Raw genomic sequence first — 21,084 nt, 5'->3', positions numbered from 1 at the left:
TCTACGGGTTGTGCGTGTGCAAAAATGTGATGTTCTGATACCCAATACCCATGAGTATACCCTTGTGTTTTCCTCCCTGCGACGCTGCCTTAGTTCTGCTGATTGCAGCGATATGTATCTGTTTGACGTCATGGCAAAAGCAACAGCGGAAAAGGATCGTGGGTCTTCTGAGGGAGAAAAGGCATAGGTTATTTTCATGCCTGTGTTCAATACATGCTCTAGGGCAGAAATGTTCAGTGCAAGCATGGTGAGAAACCAGACGTAGAATGAAACTAAATGTATTGTTTATGTAATCGCCTAGCAATACACACAATGGGTGGATGTACACAGTGCATGATCATACACATGATCACTTGACTTCCCATGTCTGAAGTTCTGTAAGCTTTATTTCTCACCTAACTTTAGGGAAACCCATTCCGCAAGCTATCAGTATATATAATAACCTTACCAAAGACACATCACACTTTCTGTCTGCTTGGGAATAGATTCCCCTTTGATACAAGATTCACATAGCCAGTGTATATTGTATATATATATATATATATATATCTGCTTTAGCTGTGGAATAACTTCTGAAATCTTGCTCTGCTCCTTTCATCTAAATCCTGGAAATCAATTTCACAGCCTGGAGGGGTTTGGACGCCACTGCTAATATTCTCCTCTGAGCAACAGGGGCCCCAGAAAATGGATCTGGATCTGTTAGCTGTTAGCATTCAGTGCTTTTGGATTACACAATTTAACATTTGAGCACTTTTTGGATATTAGCATCTCTCACGTTACGCTAGCTCCCGCTTCGCATGTAGTTTTGGCAGGCCCCGTCTGCCTTGGCAGACAATGGCAGAGCAAGGAAACATACCATAGGGGTATTTATTCATCACTGGTTCCCAGATATAAGAAAATGTTAGTGCACGCACACACACACTTTTAGAGAAATCACAGTTGAATGGAGGCATCTGTTGTTTGTTCTAAGGTCCAGCTAAGTGCCTGTTGACCTACTTGTGGGGAAGGTGCCTGTTCTAGTGTGCAGCAAAGCCCACCAGTGCTTTGGATTTGTTATGAATAGAGAATTAAGTAGCCCGAGCCTTCGCTGCACTGCCTGGCAACACATGCCTTGGGTCGGCTGGTATTCTCCACTATACACTCCTGCTGCTACTACTGCAGCATCCGCCTGGAGCCTCTCTTTAACAGCCACTCACTCTCGACAGAATTACACACCCCAGGACAGTGTGTCTATCTACCTATGTAAAGCCTTACGTATTACCTTAACCTGTTAGTGGCATTATAAACAATTGGATGGGTAAAAGCACATTCCGTAGTGCAGAGTTGCGAAACTGTGAACCTCTTACAATAACACATTCTTGAGAACTAAAAAAAGCACTTCTTATTCTACGAGATCAAGATCAGCTAGTTCCTCCCTGTTTGTCTGTTTTTCCCCATTTGGTACCTAAGCAATAGAACCCATGTTAAGCCCGCTAGCTTCCCTCCCTCTCTATTAGGAAAAGAGAATAAACACAACTCTGCAATATGCAACTGTTAAAAGGCATGTTGAGGTATTTGATGAATTGCTGCGGGGAGAGTTTGTGCTTCGTGGTTTTAAGCTCACAACTCATTTCCAAGGAGATGCTGTGTTTAATGAAAAATGTCTTCCTCAGTACACATTTTGATGGGAAAGGAACCCAATGTTTCCATGGTGATTTGTGTAAGTACTGGGACCAGGCTACTTATCTGAGGATTCTGTACTATGCTAGTATACTATACTATCTCTGACTATGGTTTAGTTCTGTCTCTGGCTGTAGTTGTGTTGATTCTTCCATCTACTCAAGCTATTGGTCTCGGTTTTTACTGTCAGCTATTAGCATATCCTGTGTTTTTGTCCACATTTTGACTGAAAGGAAGGTCACATTTGAGTTAGCTAACCTGAAGGACTGTACCTTTTAGCATATCCTGTGTTTTTGTCCACATTTTGAAAGAAAGGAAGGTCACATTTGAGTAAGCTGACCAGCAGCGCTATACATATCTGTGTCAGCTTCCAACCTTACCAGGTACACAACTCTGCTAACAAGACAAAACCAAGAGACTCAAATTCACCTCTCTAATGGCGCAACTTCTGCACTGTGTTGTAGAATTTGCAGAATCCCTAGATGTAATATTTTCTAGTGCTTTCTCTCGCTCTCTCTCTCTAGCTCGCTCTCTCTCACGAGTGCGCTAATAGCTCCAATAAACCATTATTCCCCAACACGTCTCAGGCCATCCATGTCTGTATTTAATCTTTAATTGTGTTAGCGACGGAAAGAATTGCTTTGGGGATTCGACGGCTTGAAAGAGACATCTTGTTCATTTGGCTCATCATTATCAGTGGAATAGCTTCTTGGTTGAAAAGACTTAATAAGAGACAAAACAATATTATTACTAGCTAGTTTGGAGTTTGCTGTGCATCATAATGTTCTTTTGTGTGTGTTTTTTTTTTTTACATTGGATGACAAGCTATTATGGAGGCTATTATGCAACTATTTTTAATGGTTGTTGTAAAATGTTGTCATGGTTTTGCTCCTCACTTTCATAATGTAATAACGCGTAAGACTATTTCTAATTGGTGTACCCTCGTCCTTAGCTCTTGCTAAACGTTGTTCTAATGTAGTTTGTCAGAAGAAAGCACGGCCATTATGAGTCTGACTGAAACCTATTGAGACTCTTTAACACGTCCTCATGAACACTTACTGTAGATGCCTCACACACTTTCAGACGACTATAGTTTCTTACTAACACTTAGATGCCTCACACACTTTCAGACGACTATAGTTTCTTACTAACACTTAGATGCCTCACACACTTTCAGACGACTATAGTTTCTTACTAACACTTAGATGCCTCACACACTTTCAGACCACTATAGTTTCTTACTAACACGTAGATGCCTCACACACTTTCAGACCACTATAGTTTCTTACTAACACTTACTGTAGATGCATCACACACTCTACTGCTGCTATTCCTAAAGTAGGTGAGTGCTCTTCTGAAGAGAGTGTTTCTAGTGGCTCGATGAGATTGTCCTGCCTTTGGGGAGGCTAGGAAAGTGTACCACACACATCTTCTTCACAGGAAGCATATTGAACTATCTTACCTTTCTTTAAGAACATGGTGACACATTTAGGATGCGAAGAGGGGAGGAGAGGTATAAATAACAGTTAGGCCTTTTGCTGTTGACACAGAAGTGTGTCAAATAATTGATGACATCACAGATGTTGACGAAACAAAGCTGACAGATATTCCCAGGGTTATGTTGTCAATCTTGGTTGTACAGTACTAATGTTTTATTGATACACATTTGGATGCAATATCACAACATAAGATATTGATATTGTATGTGTGTATGTGACCTTGCTGTAAATGTGTCCTAAATTAGTTTGAGGTAATTAGAGATTTTTAGACAGGCACAAACTTCAGGGCGGAACTTTCACCCCGAAAACGGAAATTGATGTCGACTTCAAAATCGCCTCCGACCCTTAGCTCTGGTCCCCAGGTGACAATTTTCAATCTCACTACCTCACGCAGGGCATCTAAATTGTCCATTACCATCCAGGTCGGCAACAGCAACTAAAGTGATGTTTAGGGGCAGAGCCACTCAAATAGCTCCTTCATCTTATTCACACATTGATCAATTTCTTTACCGTCAACTGTACTGTTCTCACTGAAAGCAGTTAGTATAGGCTTACATACACTATGTAGTTTATCATGGGGTTACGCACTACTTTGGCCCCATGTCCAGTCAGTATAGGCTTACATACACTATGTAGTTTATCATGGGGTTACGCACTACTTTGGCCCCATGTCCAGTCAGTATAGGCTTACATATACTATGTAGTTTATCATGGGGTTACGCACTACTTTGGCCCCATGTCCAGTCAGTATAGGCTTACATACACTATGTAGTTTATCATGGGGTTACGCACTACTTTGGCCCCATGTCCAGTCAGTATAGGCTTACATATACTATGTAGTTTATCATGGGGTTACGCACTACTTTGGCCCCATGTCCAGTCAGTATAGGCTTACATACACTATGTAGTTTATCATGGGGTTACGCACTACTTTGGCCCCATGTCCAGTCAGTATAGGCTTACATACACTATATAGTTTATCATGGGGTTACGCACTACTTTGGCCCCATGGCCCAAAAGCTCTCAAAAGGTTCTCTACAAGGTTTCAACTGAATGAGTTGGATTGCAATTAAATCAGTTGTAACCCCATAAAAGCTTGGATATGTCACCCCTTTGTTTGCTGAGGCTAACTTTTGCATAGCAACTAATTGAAGGCCTCTCTCATAGGCTATTCACAGAAAGAGTAATAGTATGGAAGTATGTAGCTTCATACAACACTCCAAGCTAGAGGTCGTCCGATTATGATTTTTCAACGCAGATACCGATACCGATTATTGGAGGACCCCAAAAAAAAAACCGATACCGATTAATCGGACGATTTTTATTTATTTATTTGTAATCATGACAATTACAACACTGAATGAATGTCACGGTCGTCCTCCTCTTCATCTGAAGAGGAGAGGCGAGAAGGATCGGAGGACCAAAATACGGCGTGGTATGTGTTCATCATTAATTTTAATAAAGAAAACACTGAACACTGAAACACTATACAAACCAGTAAACAAAATAACAACCGTGAAGCTAATGCGAGCTGCGCTGAAACAAGCCATCAACATAGACAATCACCCACAAACAAACAGTGCAACCCAGGCTACCTAGTATGATTCTCAATCAGAGACAACTAATGACACCTGCCTCTGATTGAGAACCATACTAGGCCGAAACATAGAAATCCCCAAATCATAGAAAATCAAACATAGACTGCCCACCCCAACTCACGCCCTGACCATACTAAATAATGAATACAAAACAAAGGAAATAAAGGTCAGAACGTGACAATGAACACTTATTTTAACTTAATATAATACATCAATAAAAATCAGTTTAGTCTCAAATAAATAATGAAACATGTTCAATTTGGTTTAAATAATTTAAAAACAAAGTGTTGGAGAAGAAAGTAAAAGTACAATATGTGCCATGTAAAAAAGCTAACTTTTAAGTTCCTTGCTTAGAACATGAGAAAATATGAAAGCTGGTGGTTCCTTTTAACATGAGTCTTCAATATTCCCAGTTAAGAAGTTTTAGGTTTTAGTTATTATAGGAATTATAGGACTATTTCTCTCAATACCATTTGTTTTTCATATACCTTTGACTATTGGATGTTCTTATAGGCACTATAGTATCGCCAGCCTAATCTTGGGAGTTGATAGGCTTGAAGTCATAAACAGCGCTGTGCTTCAAGCATTGCAAAGAGCTGCTGGCAAATGCAGGAAAGTGCTGTTTGAATGAATGCTTACGAGCCTGCTGCTGCCTACCACCGCTCAGTCAGACTGCTCTATCAAATCATAGACTTAATTATAATATTATAACACACAGAAATATGAGCCTTAGGTCATTAGTATGGTCAAATCCAGAAACTATCATTTCGAAAACAAAACGTTTATTCTTTCAGTGAAATACGGAACCGTTCCGTATTTTATCTAACGGGTGGCATCCCTAAGTCTAAATATTGCTGTTACATTGCACAACCTTCAATGTTATGTCATAATTATGTACAATTCTGGCAAATTAATTACGATCTTTGTTAGGAAGAAATGGTCTTCACACAGTTCGCAACGAGCCAGGTGGCCCAAACTGCTACATATACCCTGACTCTGCTTGAACAGAACGCAAGAGAAGGGACACAATTTCCCTAGTTAATAGAAATTCATGTTAGCAGGCAATATTAACTAAATATGCAGGTTTAAAAAGACATACTTGTGTATTGATTTTAAGAAAGGCATTGATGTTTATGGTTAGGTACACATTAGTGCAACGACAGTGCTTTTGTCGCGAATGCGCTTGCTAAATCACCCGATTGGCGAAGTAGGCTGTGATTCAATGATAAATTAACAGGCACCGCATCGATGATATGCAACGCAGGACAAGCTAGATTAACTAGTAATATCATCAACCATGTGTTTTGATTATGTTAAGATTGATTGTTTTTTTATAAGATACGTTTAATGCTAGCTAGCACCTTACCTTGGCTCCTTGCTGCACTCGCATAACAGGTAGTCAGCCTGCCACGCAGCCTCCTCGTGGAGTGCAATGTAATCGGCCATGATCGGTGTCCAAAAATGACGATTACCAATTGTTATGAAAAGTTGAAATCGGCCTTAATTAATCGGCCATTCCGATTAATCAGTCGACCTCTACTCCAACCAAGACAACAATAATCATCTTATCGAGCCAGTACACTAAATGTGCTGTGAAAGTCATCACACAACACACATTTCCCCAAGTCCCAAATAATATACGCCTCAAAACATTTGATTGAAATGTCTATTTGATCATTTTCATTGGCTGAGAGTATCAATGAATATCCAGTATGGAAGCATATAGCTCTATAAACTCCATAATCCAGTGCATCTGTCTCCTTCAGCTTAGCAGGAAGTGATTAGTATGGTTATGATGACTAATGTCTTTTTAAAGGCACTCCAAAACATAACACACCTGAGTCTAGAAGCTCTTGTGGAAAATATATCAGTGTGCTGCTCTTTGATTACATCAAGCAGGCACTGTTCAGGTAATTATGTGATTCACAGTGATTCACTCTCTCCTTCGTTTGATTTCGCTGTCCACTGAACAGAGCTCAAAACACCAACTACCAAAGCACTTTAATAAATTATAGTTGTGGGTTAATGCAGTTTCTCTCACCCCGTCAGGTAAACGGACCTTTGGCCACGAAGAAAGTATTCTTCAAACCTTCCACTTTGGGCTGGATGTGTCAATGTGTAGTTCATTCATGCAAAATCTATGAGCAGAATTACTTTCGTACCTCAATTATCCACAAAATCCAAAATTTGAAAGCAACTGTGCAGTGCCATTTTCCCTACACTTTCTAACACATGGACCAGCCCCATAGCAATTCGAGTTCCAGTCAATGAGCTTCAGCCCTTCTCCATTTGAGTGAAAGCTATCAAGCAGCATACACAGCAGATTTTCAGGAACCGCTTTTGGCTCATGAGCGCTACTATCAAAACTACAGGCTAAAAAGTAGAGGCAGATCTCTTCAAATCAGCCTGTTGAAAGACCCCCCCCTAATAATCCGTTTTTTTCCTATTGTGTCATTTAGACTGACACACTACTGTCATGCCACTCAGTCACATAAGTGCCTGGTAGCTCCACTTATCCATCATATATATGGTGGCAATGTGTGTGCGCTTGCCCGCGTGTGGAAAACATTGCTTCAAAGACCCATTCGTTCCCCGGGAGTGAAAATAATCGATCTTATGATTTCTGGGAATGATTTTGTAAGAAAGCCAGAAGATGATGACTGGCTGTGGTAAAAAGGAAATATATCCCGCAGGTTGATGACACGTTATGCCAAATGCCATTTTTTCCTCTGTGAAAGCCGTCAATTCATACACCAGCGTTTTGTGACTGATTTCAGAATGGATTTCAGGTCCGTCCGTGCCACAGCCTGGTTCCCTCTCAAAAAGTGACTCACAGGTTCAGCTCTATACTTTATGCTTGTATGATCAATATGTTTATTTACCTGTCGATCTGGGTAATGACACAGTCTTTAGCTGTGACATATCTACTGTTGGAGAGAGATTTGGAATTGTCAGGGTTCTCGACGTTCCTTCAGTGGCTCATGCAAACCTCTATTTACTGTATCACATCTTACAATAACTCAAACATCCTTTAGTTTTCTTCTCTAACTGTTAGTCTCTCACTGTCTGTGGTTCAGTACAGGGACCTTGGTTTGGTCCACACTGTGAAACCGAATGAATAGATAAAAATATATACAGTTGAAGTCGGAATTTTACACACACTTAGGTTGGAGTCATTAAAACTCATGTTTCAACCACTCCACACATTTCTTGTTAACAAACTATAGTTTTGACAAGTCGGTTAGGACATCTAATTTATGCATGACACAAGTAATTTTTCCAACAATTGTTTACAGACAGATTATTTCACTTATATCACAATTCCACTGGGTCAGAAGTTTACATACACTAAGTTGACTGTGCCTTTAAACAGCTTGGAAAATTCCAGAAAATTATGTCAAGGATTTAGAAGCATCTGATAGGCTAATTGACATAATTTGAGTCAATTAGAGGTGTACTTGTGGATGTATTTCAAGGCCTACCTTCAAACTCAGTGCCTCTTTGCATGACATCATGGAAAAATCTAAAGAAATCAGCCAAGACCTCAGAAAAACAGTTGTAGACCTCCACAAGTCTGGTTTATCCTTGGGAGCAATTACCATATGCCTGAAGGTACCACGTTCATCTGTACAAACAATCGTACTCAAGTATAAACACCACAGGACCACGCAGCCATCATACCGCTCAGGAAGGAGACGTGTTCCTTCTCCTAGAGATGAATGTACTTTGGTGCGAAAAGTGAGAATCAATCCCGAACAATCCCGAACAACAACAAACTCAGTGCTTCTTTGCTTGACATCATGGAAAATCAAAAGAAATCAGCCAAAACCGCATAAAAAAGCCAGACTATGGTTTAAACTGCACATAGGGACAAAGATTGTACTTTTTGGAGAAATGTCCTCTGGTCCATAATGACCATCATTGTGTTTGGAGGTAAAAGGGGGAGGCTTGCAAGCCAAAGAACACCATCCCAACCATGAAGCACGGGGGTGGCAGTATCATGTTATGGGGGTGCTTTGAGACAGGAGGGACTGGTGAACTTCACAAAATAGATGGCATCATGAGGTAGGGAAATTATGTGGATATATTGAAGCAACATCTCAAGACATCAGTCAGGAAGTTAATGCTTGGTTGCAAATGGGTCTTCCAAATGGACAATGACCCCAAGGATACTTCCAAATATGTGGCAAAATGGCTTAAGGACAACAAAGTCAAGGTATTGGAGTGGCCATCACAAAGCCCTGACCTCAATCCCATAGAAAATGTGTGGGCAGAACGTTTGACCCAAGTTAAACAATTTAAAGGCAATGTGTCATGACTTAACCGAAGGTGGCTCCTCTCCCTGTTTGGGCGGTGCTTGGCAGTCGGCGTCGCCGGTCTACTAGCCATCACGATCCCGTAAACTTCCGACTTCAACTGTATATGGAATCAGGAATATCAACACTTTGTATTTCTTAAGTAAACAAAAATGAACTATATTATGGTTGGTGTCTCATTTTCCCGCTGTACTGAAACCGAACCGAACCGTAACCCCAAAACCGCAATACGTACCACCGAACCATGGGTTTGATGAACCTTTACAGCCCTAGTGGGCAGCCGGACCGACTTGTTTTGATTCAACCCAGATTTAGTATATTCACTTTAATGTGTTTACCTACCTACTGCTCTCCCTTTTACCCAACTCTCATCGACCTTCCTCCAAGCCAAGGTCAGCAATGCTGAGAGGAAAGTGAATTACATGGGAACGCAAACACACACACATAATGACAGTCACGAGGTAAGATCTGGCTGTTTGCGTTCTCTCTCATCGCCAGCGAAGCTGAACACTATAAAAACGTACAAGAGTGTGTTAACGTGCATTAGCACCTCATTTAGCACCTGTCCTATTGTAGTGCTCCTGTTTACATCTGCTCTGAAACACCTTGTTACCCTGCTGGTGTCCAGCTCTAGCCTCAGTGTTGACGTTTTCACACACACACACACACACACACACACACACACACACACACACACACACACACACCTATACATACAGGTCATTCACACATTCACGATTTCTCTCTCACTCTGTTCCAGGGCCTGCTGGATGGAGGGGAGGAGAGCCCTGTCTCCGGCCCAGCAGCAGCACAACAGCCTGGGACTCGGCACAGCTTTGTCCAGGACCACTTTCAGGCACAGTACAGGTACGAGTCATAGACAATATCATACAGGTGCTTTAGTAGTCACAGACAATAAGAGGTGAGAGTCACATTCAATTAGTACAGGTCAAGTAATAACGCATACTTAAGTTATGCAGCAATTCAATAGCGATTTCTCATGCCATGAGGCTTCATGGAGTACCCAAACACCTAAACTTCTCATCCCAAGGCTTTTGTAATGTCTGTGTGCATAGTTAGTTTTCTCTCCCCAGAATCTATAGCATTCCGTTATATATAGTATAGGTATTCAGAACAGGTGAGCATGCACTTTCCCTCCTGTGGATAAGAACCGCTAGCCTGCTAAAGTAGGTCACGTTGAGCTAGCTGTGAACACTTTCTGGGATTAGTCTGTATCTTGTTTGGCTCTTTTCCTCCTGGTCTGCGGTACACACACAAACACACGCACACACACACGCACACACACACACGCACACACACGCACACACACACACACACACACACACCCACACACACGCACACACACACACACGCACACACACACACACACACACACACACACACACACACACGAAGCAGCAGCAGGATCCCTGCGTAGCCAGTCTAATAAAAATGCAGTGACCCTCTGCTAGCCTTGTCATGATGTTCTCCATCTCTTTCCCTCCCCATCCACCTCTTCTTAGATCAATCTGTTGAAACGTGCCACTTGTTGATTTGTGATACCAACGACTGATCTGTATACCACATGGATTGACTGAGCAGTTTAACGGATGATTAGACTTTGACACATCCATATTGTATAGAGAATGAGATTAGACCTGAAATTTACAGAATCTGCTGGGAGTCGATTGTGGCCAACAGGCAGCCCTTCTCTCTATAACAAAGGACTCCAGTTGTATCGGGCTTAGTATTGGATTTAACACCATGCTGGCAGATTAGTGTGAGTCTATCAATATAGGGTTAACCCCATACAGTTAGACTGTATTGATGCCGACGCGGGGGTTAACCACCCAGTCAATCACGAGTTTATGATTCCCACTCCCTCATCACAGGATTATGGATTATACACTTATCTAAACCCACTGTATCCCTGCGGAGACTGATCTCTCCAGGCTGCTAATTGGAAATTGCTCTCCGAATCCATTCTCCCTTTTGGAAAAATGTGTGTCTAAAATGGAATATCGGAATGTTGAGGCAGAATATCAGAATTCCGAGATGGAATATTGGAATTACGGGTGTTCCCTTGAATGTGATGATGATCCCTCCTGCTATTCAAAGTAAAGTGTCTTCTTTAACATCCAACCCCCTTGGCTGTTGGCTATGATGTGTTTACGTCCTATTATCAGATTAGCCGTTAATTCATTAGCAGATAAGAGTAGCGACACTAGGGGAAATCTGAGACGTAACCTTCAAGACACTCCAAATGCATCCCTAAACAGCTTAGTAAAGAATGCTAATGCAATAGCTCCTCTCATCAACAATTTTGTCTCTTGTCTCAAATGGCACCATATTCCCTTCATAGTGCACTACTTAGACAAACAGTTTTGGCTGACAGCTGTGAAGTGTCTGGACTCAGGTGGATGGCTAAACAGATGTAGGATCTTAATTTAATCCCACTTTTGTTGCTCAGAATGTTCCTGCAAAGCAGGAAATGTAAACTTCTAGTGCATTTTAGTTTTCAAAAGGCTTCTAAAGTTTGTAGTTTCAATTTTGAAATTTCAGAATTGATTTGCCATAACGAACAATGTATCCATCCCTACAAACATTTTCATTCATTATAATCCACATAATTATTTTTATGTTTCCCATTGCTACAGTGTTATTTTCCTGCTGTAGCAAACTAGCTCGAATTAAGATCCTACATATGTACGCCCAAGGTGTAGTAGTACACTCTTAGAAGAAAGGGGTTCCAAAGGGGGTTTTCAGCTGTCCCCATAGGAGGACCCTTTTTGGTTCCAGGTAGAACTTATTTGGGTTCCATGTAGAACCCACTCTGGAAATGGTTCTACATGGAACTCAACAAGGGTTATTCAAAGGGTTCTCCAATGGGGACAGCTAAAGAAAAGAGTGTAGACTGTAGTGTGTTGTGTTTAGTCAGGGATTACAAAACAACACTTAAAGCACCAGTAATTAGTACTTTGATAGTCTGCTCCCTAAGGATACGTCTCAGTGTTGAGTACATGTTGTTGTCACATTATGCAGTCTACTGTAAAGTGATTACAGAACTACTCCAAACTCTGTTGTTTCTCCCGCAACGCACCTTGTCATTTTCTGCCTGGCTCCACCTCAACAGCTTGAAATGTTAGAGAGTAGCAGGGTTACACTGTAATTGCAATTCCGGAGTTTTGGACACAGACCCAGGTAGCAGGATAACGGCTGTCTGGTTTGGCTGGAGGGTGGTGGGTGGAGGTACAGATGGATGGGGCAGATGGCTTAAGGGCTTGTTTACAGATGACCTTGCAGGTTGAGCCTGGGAGAGGTAGAGCCTGCCTGGCTGTTCCCCACCCCTGCCTGGCCTGGCATTCCATGGGACCATCTTTAAAGTTGATTTTGTATGTGACATTAATGCACTGTGCCTGCCTATAACTGTGCTTCTGTTCATGCAAGTGCATTTGGGTATGAATACAGATCAACACAAGTAGTGTGTCCTATCCACTGCACTCAAACTGTTGTGTTACATTGGGCTCCGTTCCAACATTCTAACTAAACGTTGCAGTATTGACTGTGTTCTAACTTCCAGACTTCTAAAGACACAAGACAGGTAGTGTAGTAGTGTGACTGAGACAATGTTTTTTTTTCAAAATGCATACTACCGTGCTCCGAGTATCCAAATTGGAGCACGGGAGGGTTGGAGTATGAGTCCAAATCAAAGTAGCCGAAGCGGAGCACGGAGGGAACTTCTCGAATGTGAAATGCTGCTTATTCACATGTAAAATGTTGCCTGACTAGAATATTTTATGTTGATATGTTAATAAATACATGCTGTGTCAATTTTAATATGTTCACCTGCCTACGTACCATAGAACACAAGCCCATAATAAGTCAATAGGGCTAACTGGCTAGCTACAACTGTTCGCTAGCTAGCCAGATAGCCACAAAGAAATAGCAAAGGACCTTGTGAAGATGCTGGTACAAAAGAAACAGGTAAAAAAGTATCTATATCCACAGTAAAACAAGTCTTATATTGAGATAACTTGAAAGCCGTTCAGCAAGGAAGAAGCCACTGCTCCAAAACCGCCATAAAAAAGCCAGACTACGGATTGCAACTGCACATGGGGAGAAGATCGTACTTTTTGGAGAAATGTCCTCTGGTCTGATGAAACAAAAATAGAACTGTTTGGCCATAATGACCATTGTTATGTTTGGAGGGAAAAGGGGGAGGCTTGCAAGCCGAAGAACACCATCCCAACCGTGAAGCACGGGGTGGCAGCATCATGTTGTGGGGGGGGCTTTGAGGCAGGAGGGACTGGTGCACTTCACAAAATAGATGGCATCATGAGGTAGGAAAATTAGGTGAATATGTTGAAGCAACATCTCAAGACATCAGTCAGGAAGTTAAAGCTTGGTCGCAAATGGGTCATCCAAATTGACAATAAGCCCAAGCATTTTTCCAAACTTGTGGCAAAATGGCTTAAGGACAACAAAGTCAAGGTATTGGAGTGGACATCACAAAGCCCTGACCTCAATCCTATAGAAAATTTGTGGTCAGAACTGAAAAAGTGTGTGCGAGCAAGGAGGCCTACAAACCTGACTCAGTTACACCAGCTATGTCAGGAGGAATGGCCCAAAATTTACCCAACTTATTGTGGGAAGCTTGTGGAAGGCGACCTGAAATGTTTAACCCAAGTTAAACGATTTTAAGGCAATGCTACCAAATACTAATTGAGTGTATGTAAACTTCTGACCCACTGGGAATGTAATGAAAGAAATAAAAGCTGAAATAAATCAATTTCTCTAGTATTATTCTGACATTTCACATTCTTAAAATAAAGTGGTGATCCTAACTGACCTAAAACAGAGAATTTATACTCGGATTAAATGTCAGGAATTGTGAAAAACTGAGTTTAAATGTATTTGGCGAAGGTGTATGTACACTTCCAACTTCAACTGTATGTGGAATCAGGAATATCAACACTTTGTATTTCTTAAGTAAACAAAAATGTACTACATTATAGTTGGTGTCTGATTTTCCCGCTGTACTCAAACCTAACCGAACCGTAACCCCAAAATGTACCACCGAACCGTGGATTTGATGAACCTTTACAGCCCTAGTGGGCAGCCGGACCGACTTGTTTTGATTCAACCCAGATTTAGTATATTCACTTTAATGTGTTTACCTACCTACTGCTCTCCCTTTTACCCTACTCTCATCGACCTCCCTCCAAGCCAAGGTCAGCAATGCTGAGAGGAAAGTGAATTACATGGGAACGCAAACACACACACACGTAATGACAGTCACGAGGTAAGATCTGGCTGTTTGCGTTCTCTCTCATCGCCAGCGAAGCTGAACACTATAAAACATGCAAGAGTACCAAATACTAATTGGCCGTATGTAAACTTCTGACCCACTGGGAATGTCATGAAAGAAATAAATGCTTAAATAAATCCATTTCTCTAGTATTGTTCTGACATTTCACATTCTTAAAATAAAGTGGTGATCCTAACTGACCTAAGACAGGGAATTTATACTTGGATTAAATGTCAGGAATTGTGAAAAACTGAGTTTAAATGTATTTGGCTAAGGTGTATGTAAACTTCCGACTTCAACTCTACCTTGTTTAACATTAGTTTTAGGTCATTTTTGCCTGTTTAACTAGCTGGCAAGTTAGATTATTACGATTCAAACATCTAGCTGATAATTATGAAATAAAACTTTTGCTTTGTGTATATCTTGATTTGTCCATCGTTGCCATTGTCCTGCAGTGTGAGATAAAACAGTAGGGGAAGTGCTTCTCAAATGTAATGTTTTATGCATTCTCCACACTCGTCCTCACAAGAACGTAGTCAAGAGAACGTCATTGGAGCATGAGAGTGGTGGAGCATGAGAGTGGTGGAGCATGAGAGTGGTGGAGCATGAGAGTGGTGGAGCATGAGAGTGGTGGAGCATGGTAGTACACATATCGAGAAACACCCATTGGCACTGATGAGTTTGGGTTCTGTGACTCGTCCTCCACACTTTCTCCTTATGTTATTGTCCTTCTATAATTGTGGTTGCCATGGCGCTCATTTCTAATAGCAAGACTAAACAAAATAATATACACTCTTAGTTTGTTTCGCTCTCTCTCAATTAAATTTCAATTTAAGGGATTTATCTCTCTGAATCTGTCAGTCTCATTGTCTTTCTTTCATTCTCTTTCTGAATCAATCATCCTCTCTCTCTCTCTGCCAGTCTTTTTATATCTGTGATACTCCTCGGGGGCGTTCTGATCTGAATAAATGTTTGCGATTAGAGTGGAGGCTGTCTGGTGGGTTAGGCTGCAGAGACGAGAGAGACAAGCGACAGTCACTTTCCAGCCTCAAATGAGTCTTGGTCTACACCCTCAGTCTGTCATGTTGAGTTTGGAACGTTGGTTTTCTTAGTGTCAACGGTAGCATCCCAAATGGCACCCTATTGCTTTTAAAGTAGGCTACACAACTTCAACGGGCCCTGGTTAAACGTTGTGCACTATAAAGGGAATAGCATGCCATTTGGGAGGCACCCAAAGGACTGAGGAAATAGATATTGTCTTTCTATTCGTACTCTCCCCTGTGTCTTCAGTTCAACACAGCTGCCCAAGATGGCGGTGCAGATTTCTGTAGCCAAACCTTTTAAAGCAGATTATCCAGAGTTCACAGTCACTCCTCATTCAACCTCTCCTTTGATTTTATTACCACGATGACCCACTTACACCCCTTCTTCATCGGGGAGGCCTCCTGGGCTGCCATCTTCCCCCCTTCCACCATGACCTTACCTGGGGCGTCTCTGAGCTGATCACATCCCAGGCTGGATGCTTTGAAGTGGGGGTTAGAGAGTTGTTGAAGTGGAGGGCTGCTTTGATCTCTCCACTGGTGTTTTTTTGTGAACGTACAGAGCGTAGAGACTCTGCCCTGCTTCCTCTTTCTGACCCGACACCTTCTAACTATCATCAACTAACACTTACTCTCTCTCACGCACGCACACACACACACACACACACACACACACACACACACACACACACACACACACACACACACACACACACACACAGGTCTGCCAATTACCCCACTAATACAGTAGTTCAGTTTACTCTGTTTACTTACCCTTCAGGGCCCCTCTCTGCCAAGCAAACACCAATACAATTGTATTGACCCAGTACTGTCAGAGTTGATGCACTTTATTACTCTCTATGAAACTATTTACACTCTTTCATGATGTGATTGACTCTAGTGGTTGAGGACGGTGGAGTAATTGTGAGGACTGCAAATATGTTTTCCCTCCTCCTTGTTGAAGCACCAGTAACAACTGAGGTAATAAAAAGAGAAATTGCGTACTTAAGCTGAGAGAGGAGCTGAGAGTTCTCAGATGTGCGTGCCCCACTCACAATGTACCTTTGATTTTTATGGAGTTGGATCTGTACTGTAGGAGCCTACAGAGTAAGTGGTTGCAGTTGGAGCTTGCCAGAGATGATAGCCCAGCGCCGTTGTTTGTTTAGAGAATGAGTTCACCAACTGGTGTCCGGGTCCCCAATGCTCCGGTGACGTGGAGGAGGAGGCTGTCAACGGCCTGGATCGAGACCAGAGAGACAGAGGGATGTTTAGAGCCTCGTCTAGCCTCATATCTCCACACTGCAGATGGGGACCAGAGCGCGTCGCCCCTCTCAGTATGCAAGCAGGATATGCACACACAGGCACGGATGCAGATACCCTTCTCTGAGTGGATAGAGGCAGTAACCGTACGCATATTCATGAGCTCTCTGACATGAACACACTGGAACTGTAAAGGCCACTCTCTGAGATAGTACTCATCATCAACAGAGGAAATACTAGAGCAGGATGATGAGGATGGTCAACCTTAAACTTCATCAACACTGTGAGATGAAGGTCACAACAACTATTTTGGGGGGGTTCAACTCAAAGTTTTTAAACAAAAGAACATCCTTTCTGGCTTAGTGCTGTCTCCAATATCACAAATGTCACACTCAATCTCTTGAAGTTGAACACAATGTCCCAGCACAGGAAGCATTCAACAGACCAATCAGCTTGTCTCCTAACCCGCGTTGCATTAGCTCCCAGAATTCATCTTCCAACTCGTCACACCCCTCAGAGAGAGGCAGCCGAAAACAATTGTCACCCCCCCCCATTTGAGGCGTAGCCCTCTGTTAATTTCCCGTGGCGTGGGCCCTTTGTTTAAAGGTCTCTAATGGAGAAGCAGATAGAGGCAGATCAGCCTCAGTGCACTCATCCAACCCAACGCAAAGACCAGCAACCCAGACAGACTGACTGACAGGGGAATTTGGCCCTCCCCGTTTCGCCAGAGGAATTGAGGTAGAGAGGAAATGAGGTAGAGAGGAAATGAGGAAGAGAGGAAACGAGGTAGAGAGGAAATGAGGAAGAGAGGAAAGGAGGGAGCAGAGGAGGAACTGTCTGATCTGACCTATAGAGTAAAAGTCTGGAAGGACTTGTCATGTGTTCCACTTTAGACGTTATGCTAATTACAGGGCAGAAGACGCTATACTGTAGACTTTTCTCTGTGGATTGATTGGTTAGTCGAACGACTGAGGGGATACTCGAGCCTGTGCCTTTGTCCTGGAGTGGCACTGGGCTGAAATGGCATCACAACCTATGTGCCGGCCTGTATCCATCAGTGTCTGGGATTGGGGTCCTTGTATTTCTGTTCAGGCATTATTTGCCACCCCAGCCATTACCAATGTGTTTCTCTACCACTTCGCTTTTAGCCACTTTTGTGGAAAATGCAAATCACCAATGGCGCGATATTGACTCTCAAATGGGCTTTTCACATGGGTATTTATGAGACCCGGCTGACTCCAACCCCTGGGGAAGTTATATCTCGCATTTGTCCTCTCAATTTTTGGATAAAATCGACTGTGACTCCATTGAAATACATTGTTCAAGCAGAGAGAGGTTTTTAGCTGGTGAAACTGAAAGGAAAAGGGGATTGATTCACCGTGGGTTCAAATGTATTCACCAAGAAGGTCTGTGTTGTGTGTTTGATACAGTATCTTCATTCTGTCTCATTCTGTCTCATGTGGGTTCAGGGTAATGCCCAGTACGAGCTGCTTGCTACGAGAGCTGCGTTCAAGAAAGCTCTTGGACCGATTTACTGGTCAGACCTTCTCTAAAAGCACTATGTCTGTGTCATGATGTTTCTGTCTCATGTATGTTGATGCGTAGCATGTGCTATATGTAGGCCTATGACACGAGAGCTGCATTCCAATAGGGTGAGGCTTGCAAGTTCAGTCATGCTGTTTGGATTATTATCTCGTAATTCAGTGGTCTTGAGCGATATAGATGCTGCGTTCAAGGAAGGTGATATGAGGCTACGTGTTTAGTAATGCTGGTCACGTACTATTTATTTAGGTAGTGCAGAGAGGCTGTTCAAAACCTCATCTGTATAAATGATGAATAATGGTTTTTGGTAGACCGTCGGTCGCTAGGACTGCTAACTCGTTGCTGTGGGCTAGAGGCCAGGGGATTGGTGCTGTGAGAGTCAGCCAAATGCAGAGTGGATGGTGGTGAGAGGATAGGTTTGACACACACACTGACACACACACTCTTCTCACAGACACACACACTCTTCTCACAGACACACACACTGACACACTCTCTCCTCACAGACACACACACACACTGACAGTCTCTGTCTCCACAGACACACTGACAGACTCCTCGCAGATACACACACACACTGACAGACTCTCTGTCACGTTCTGACCTTAGTTCCTTTATTTTGTCTTTGTGTTCGTTTGGTCAGGGCGTGAGTTGGGGTGGGTAGTCTATGTTCTTTTTTCTATGTTGTACTTCTGTGTTTGGCATGATATGGTTCTCAATCAGTGGCAGCTGTCGATCGTTGTCTCTGATTAAGAATCATACTTAGGTAGCCCGTTTTCCCCATTTTAATTGTGGGTGATTATTTTCTGTTTAGTGTATGTCACCTTACAGAACTGTTTCGTTTAATTTCATTATCTTTGTTATTTTGTTTAGTGTTCTGAGTTTAAATAAATATGAACATGGACACTTACCACGCTGCGCATTGGTCCGATATTTCATACTCCTCGTCAGAGGAAGACGGATTACGTTACACTCTCCTCACAGACACTAACAGACTTTCTCTTCAAAGACACACACACACACACTGACAGACTCTCTCCTCACAGACACACACACACACACACTGACAGACTTTCTCTTCACAGACACACACACACACTGACAGACTGTCTCCTCACAGACACACACACACACACCCCAGACTGGAAACGCTGTCAGCCTCCACATACAGAGTTTTAAGCAATGCCAGTGTGTGCGTGTGCGTGTGCGTGCGCGTCAGACTCCATGGAGAGCATTCTAAGTGATGTTGTAACGTGTAAGCCCCACTAATGCTGTGACTGTCACTTTCCCAAACAGAGTAAATACAGGAATCATTTTAGCCAACTCTCAGAATGTGTGATAGATCCATAGAAATAGAATGACGAGATCCATAGAAATAGATTGACTAGATTCATAGAAATAGAATAACTAAGTAATACTTTTGAAATAGTAATGCTATTTCTATTATATCTGGGACAATATCTACAAAACCTCTCAGAGTAGGAGTGCTGATCTAGGATTAGTTTAGCCTTTTAGATCAAAAGGAATAAGATTATAAGGACAGGTGGGGGACCTGATCCTAGATCAGCGCTCCTACTCTGAGACTCTTTGTGGATACAGGCCCTGTGTTGTAACAACTCTTGTTCAGACCTGTACCGACTATACTTGAGTGCATTACTGTCCTGGAGTGACTCAGCAGAACACCTGATAACCTGGACTCATTCAGCTGAGAACAACCAGGAGGAAAAAAGAGAGCAGAGAGAGCAGAGAGAGCAGAGAGAGGAGCAGTAAGATGTATCAGCACGGTGGAGCTAATATGTTCCACACAATATGTTCTACACAAGCTAATGGCTACCTCTCTCTACAACCAATCTCTACCACAACCACCATCCTTCCGTCTCTCTACCACCAGCATCCTTCCTTCTCTCCTCTGCCTCCATCTTTCTCTCTACATCCGCCTTTCCCTTCTCCCCCTCTCACCCCCTCCCCTGGGGATGCTGCTGACACAGTCCTCTTGGCTGTCCTCCATGTTTCTGTGCTTAACCCCCAGGCTCATCCCCTGCTGATCCCCCTGTAGGGCTGATCACCTCTGTGGCTCTGCTGTCCCACACCACTACTAAATCCCCCTGGGTGTACTCTGGCTGGGTCACTGGCCAGGGAGGTATTCATGTGGAGTCATTATTGTGTTGGTTGACACTGGTAATGGATGCCCTGCATGACACGGGAGGACGAGACGGGGTAGTGAATCTTTTGCATTGGGATGATGTTGCAGATGTCATGTCCCTGTTAATCTGGAAGTCCTTGCTTCTCAGTTGACTTGGTGCTCTCTCTTCTGTTTCCGTCTGCACTTCTCTTTTTCTAATAACCACATCTACTTAGGGATAGACATTTCGGTCAATTTTGCTGCCGACTAACGGATCATCAACAAACTGTAAAAAAATATATATATTTTTTAAAAATGACGTGATCGACACATCAGAGCAATGGGAGTCGTCCAAAGACTGGAAGGCAGGCAACAAGCTTAGGCCCAAAATAAGTCCATAGAAACTAGGGATGCACAATATATCTGTAAGCATATCGGAATCGGCCGATATTAGCTAAAAATGCCAACATCGGCGTTGACCCGATGTCCAGTTTAACGCCAATGTGCAAAACCGATGTCTAAGCTGACGTGTATACCTATATAACGTAGGTAGATGATGTAATGACGCCACGAAAAATATAGCTCTACACGGCATTCCTAACCTAGCCCACAATGTCTGCTGTGTGGATCGAGCAGTCAACAAGTCGAGCCGTCATTTGAAAGAGTATGAACATTTCAGCGAGACAACTCAAAGGCAAAATCCATTCAAGCCAAGATAATGTAATTCATTGCCCTTGACA

The 21,084-nt window shown here is 42.6% G+C and overlaps 1 protein-coding gene across 2 annotated transcripts in view; it reads left to right on the top strand.

Moving 5' to 3' along the window:
- The window catches only part of LOC112230114 (ubiquitin carboxyl-terminal hydrolase 43-like), a 117,214-nt gene that overhangs the window by 43,289 nt on the left and 52,841 nt on the right, over nt 1-21,084 (top strand). For both annotated transcript variants that reach the window (XM_042310961.1, XM_042310960.1), the window contains exon 3: nt 9,833-9,939. In XM_042310961.1, coding sequence (XP_042166895.1) covers nt 9,833-9,939 — 107 coding nt within the window. The remainder of the gene's footprint in view (nt 1-9,832; nt 9,940-21,084) is intronic.

The sequence above is a fragment of the Oncorhynchus tshawytscha genome, linkage group LG32, assembly GCF_018296145.1.
Source record: "Oncorhynchus tshawytscha isolate Ot180627B linkage group LG32, Otsh_v2.0, whole genome shotgun sequence".
Lineage (NCBI taxonomy): Eukaryota > Metazoa > Chordata > Actinopteri > Salmoniformes > Salmonidae > Oncorhynchus > Oncorhynchus tshawytscha.
This window is presented reverse-complemented; position numbering and strand designations above follow the sequence as displayed.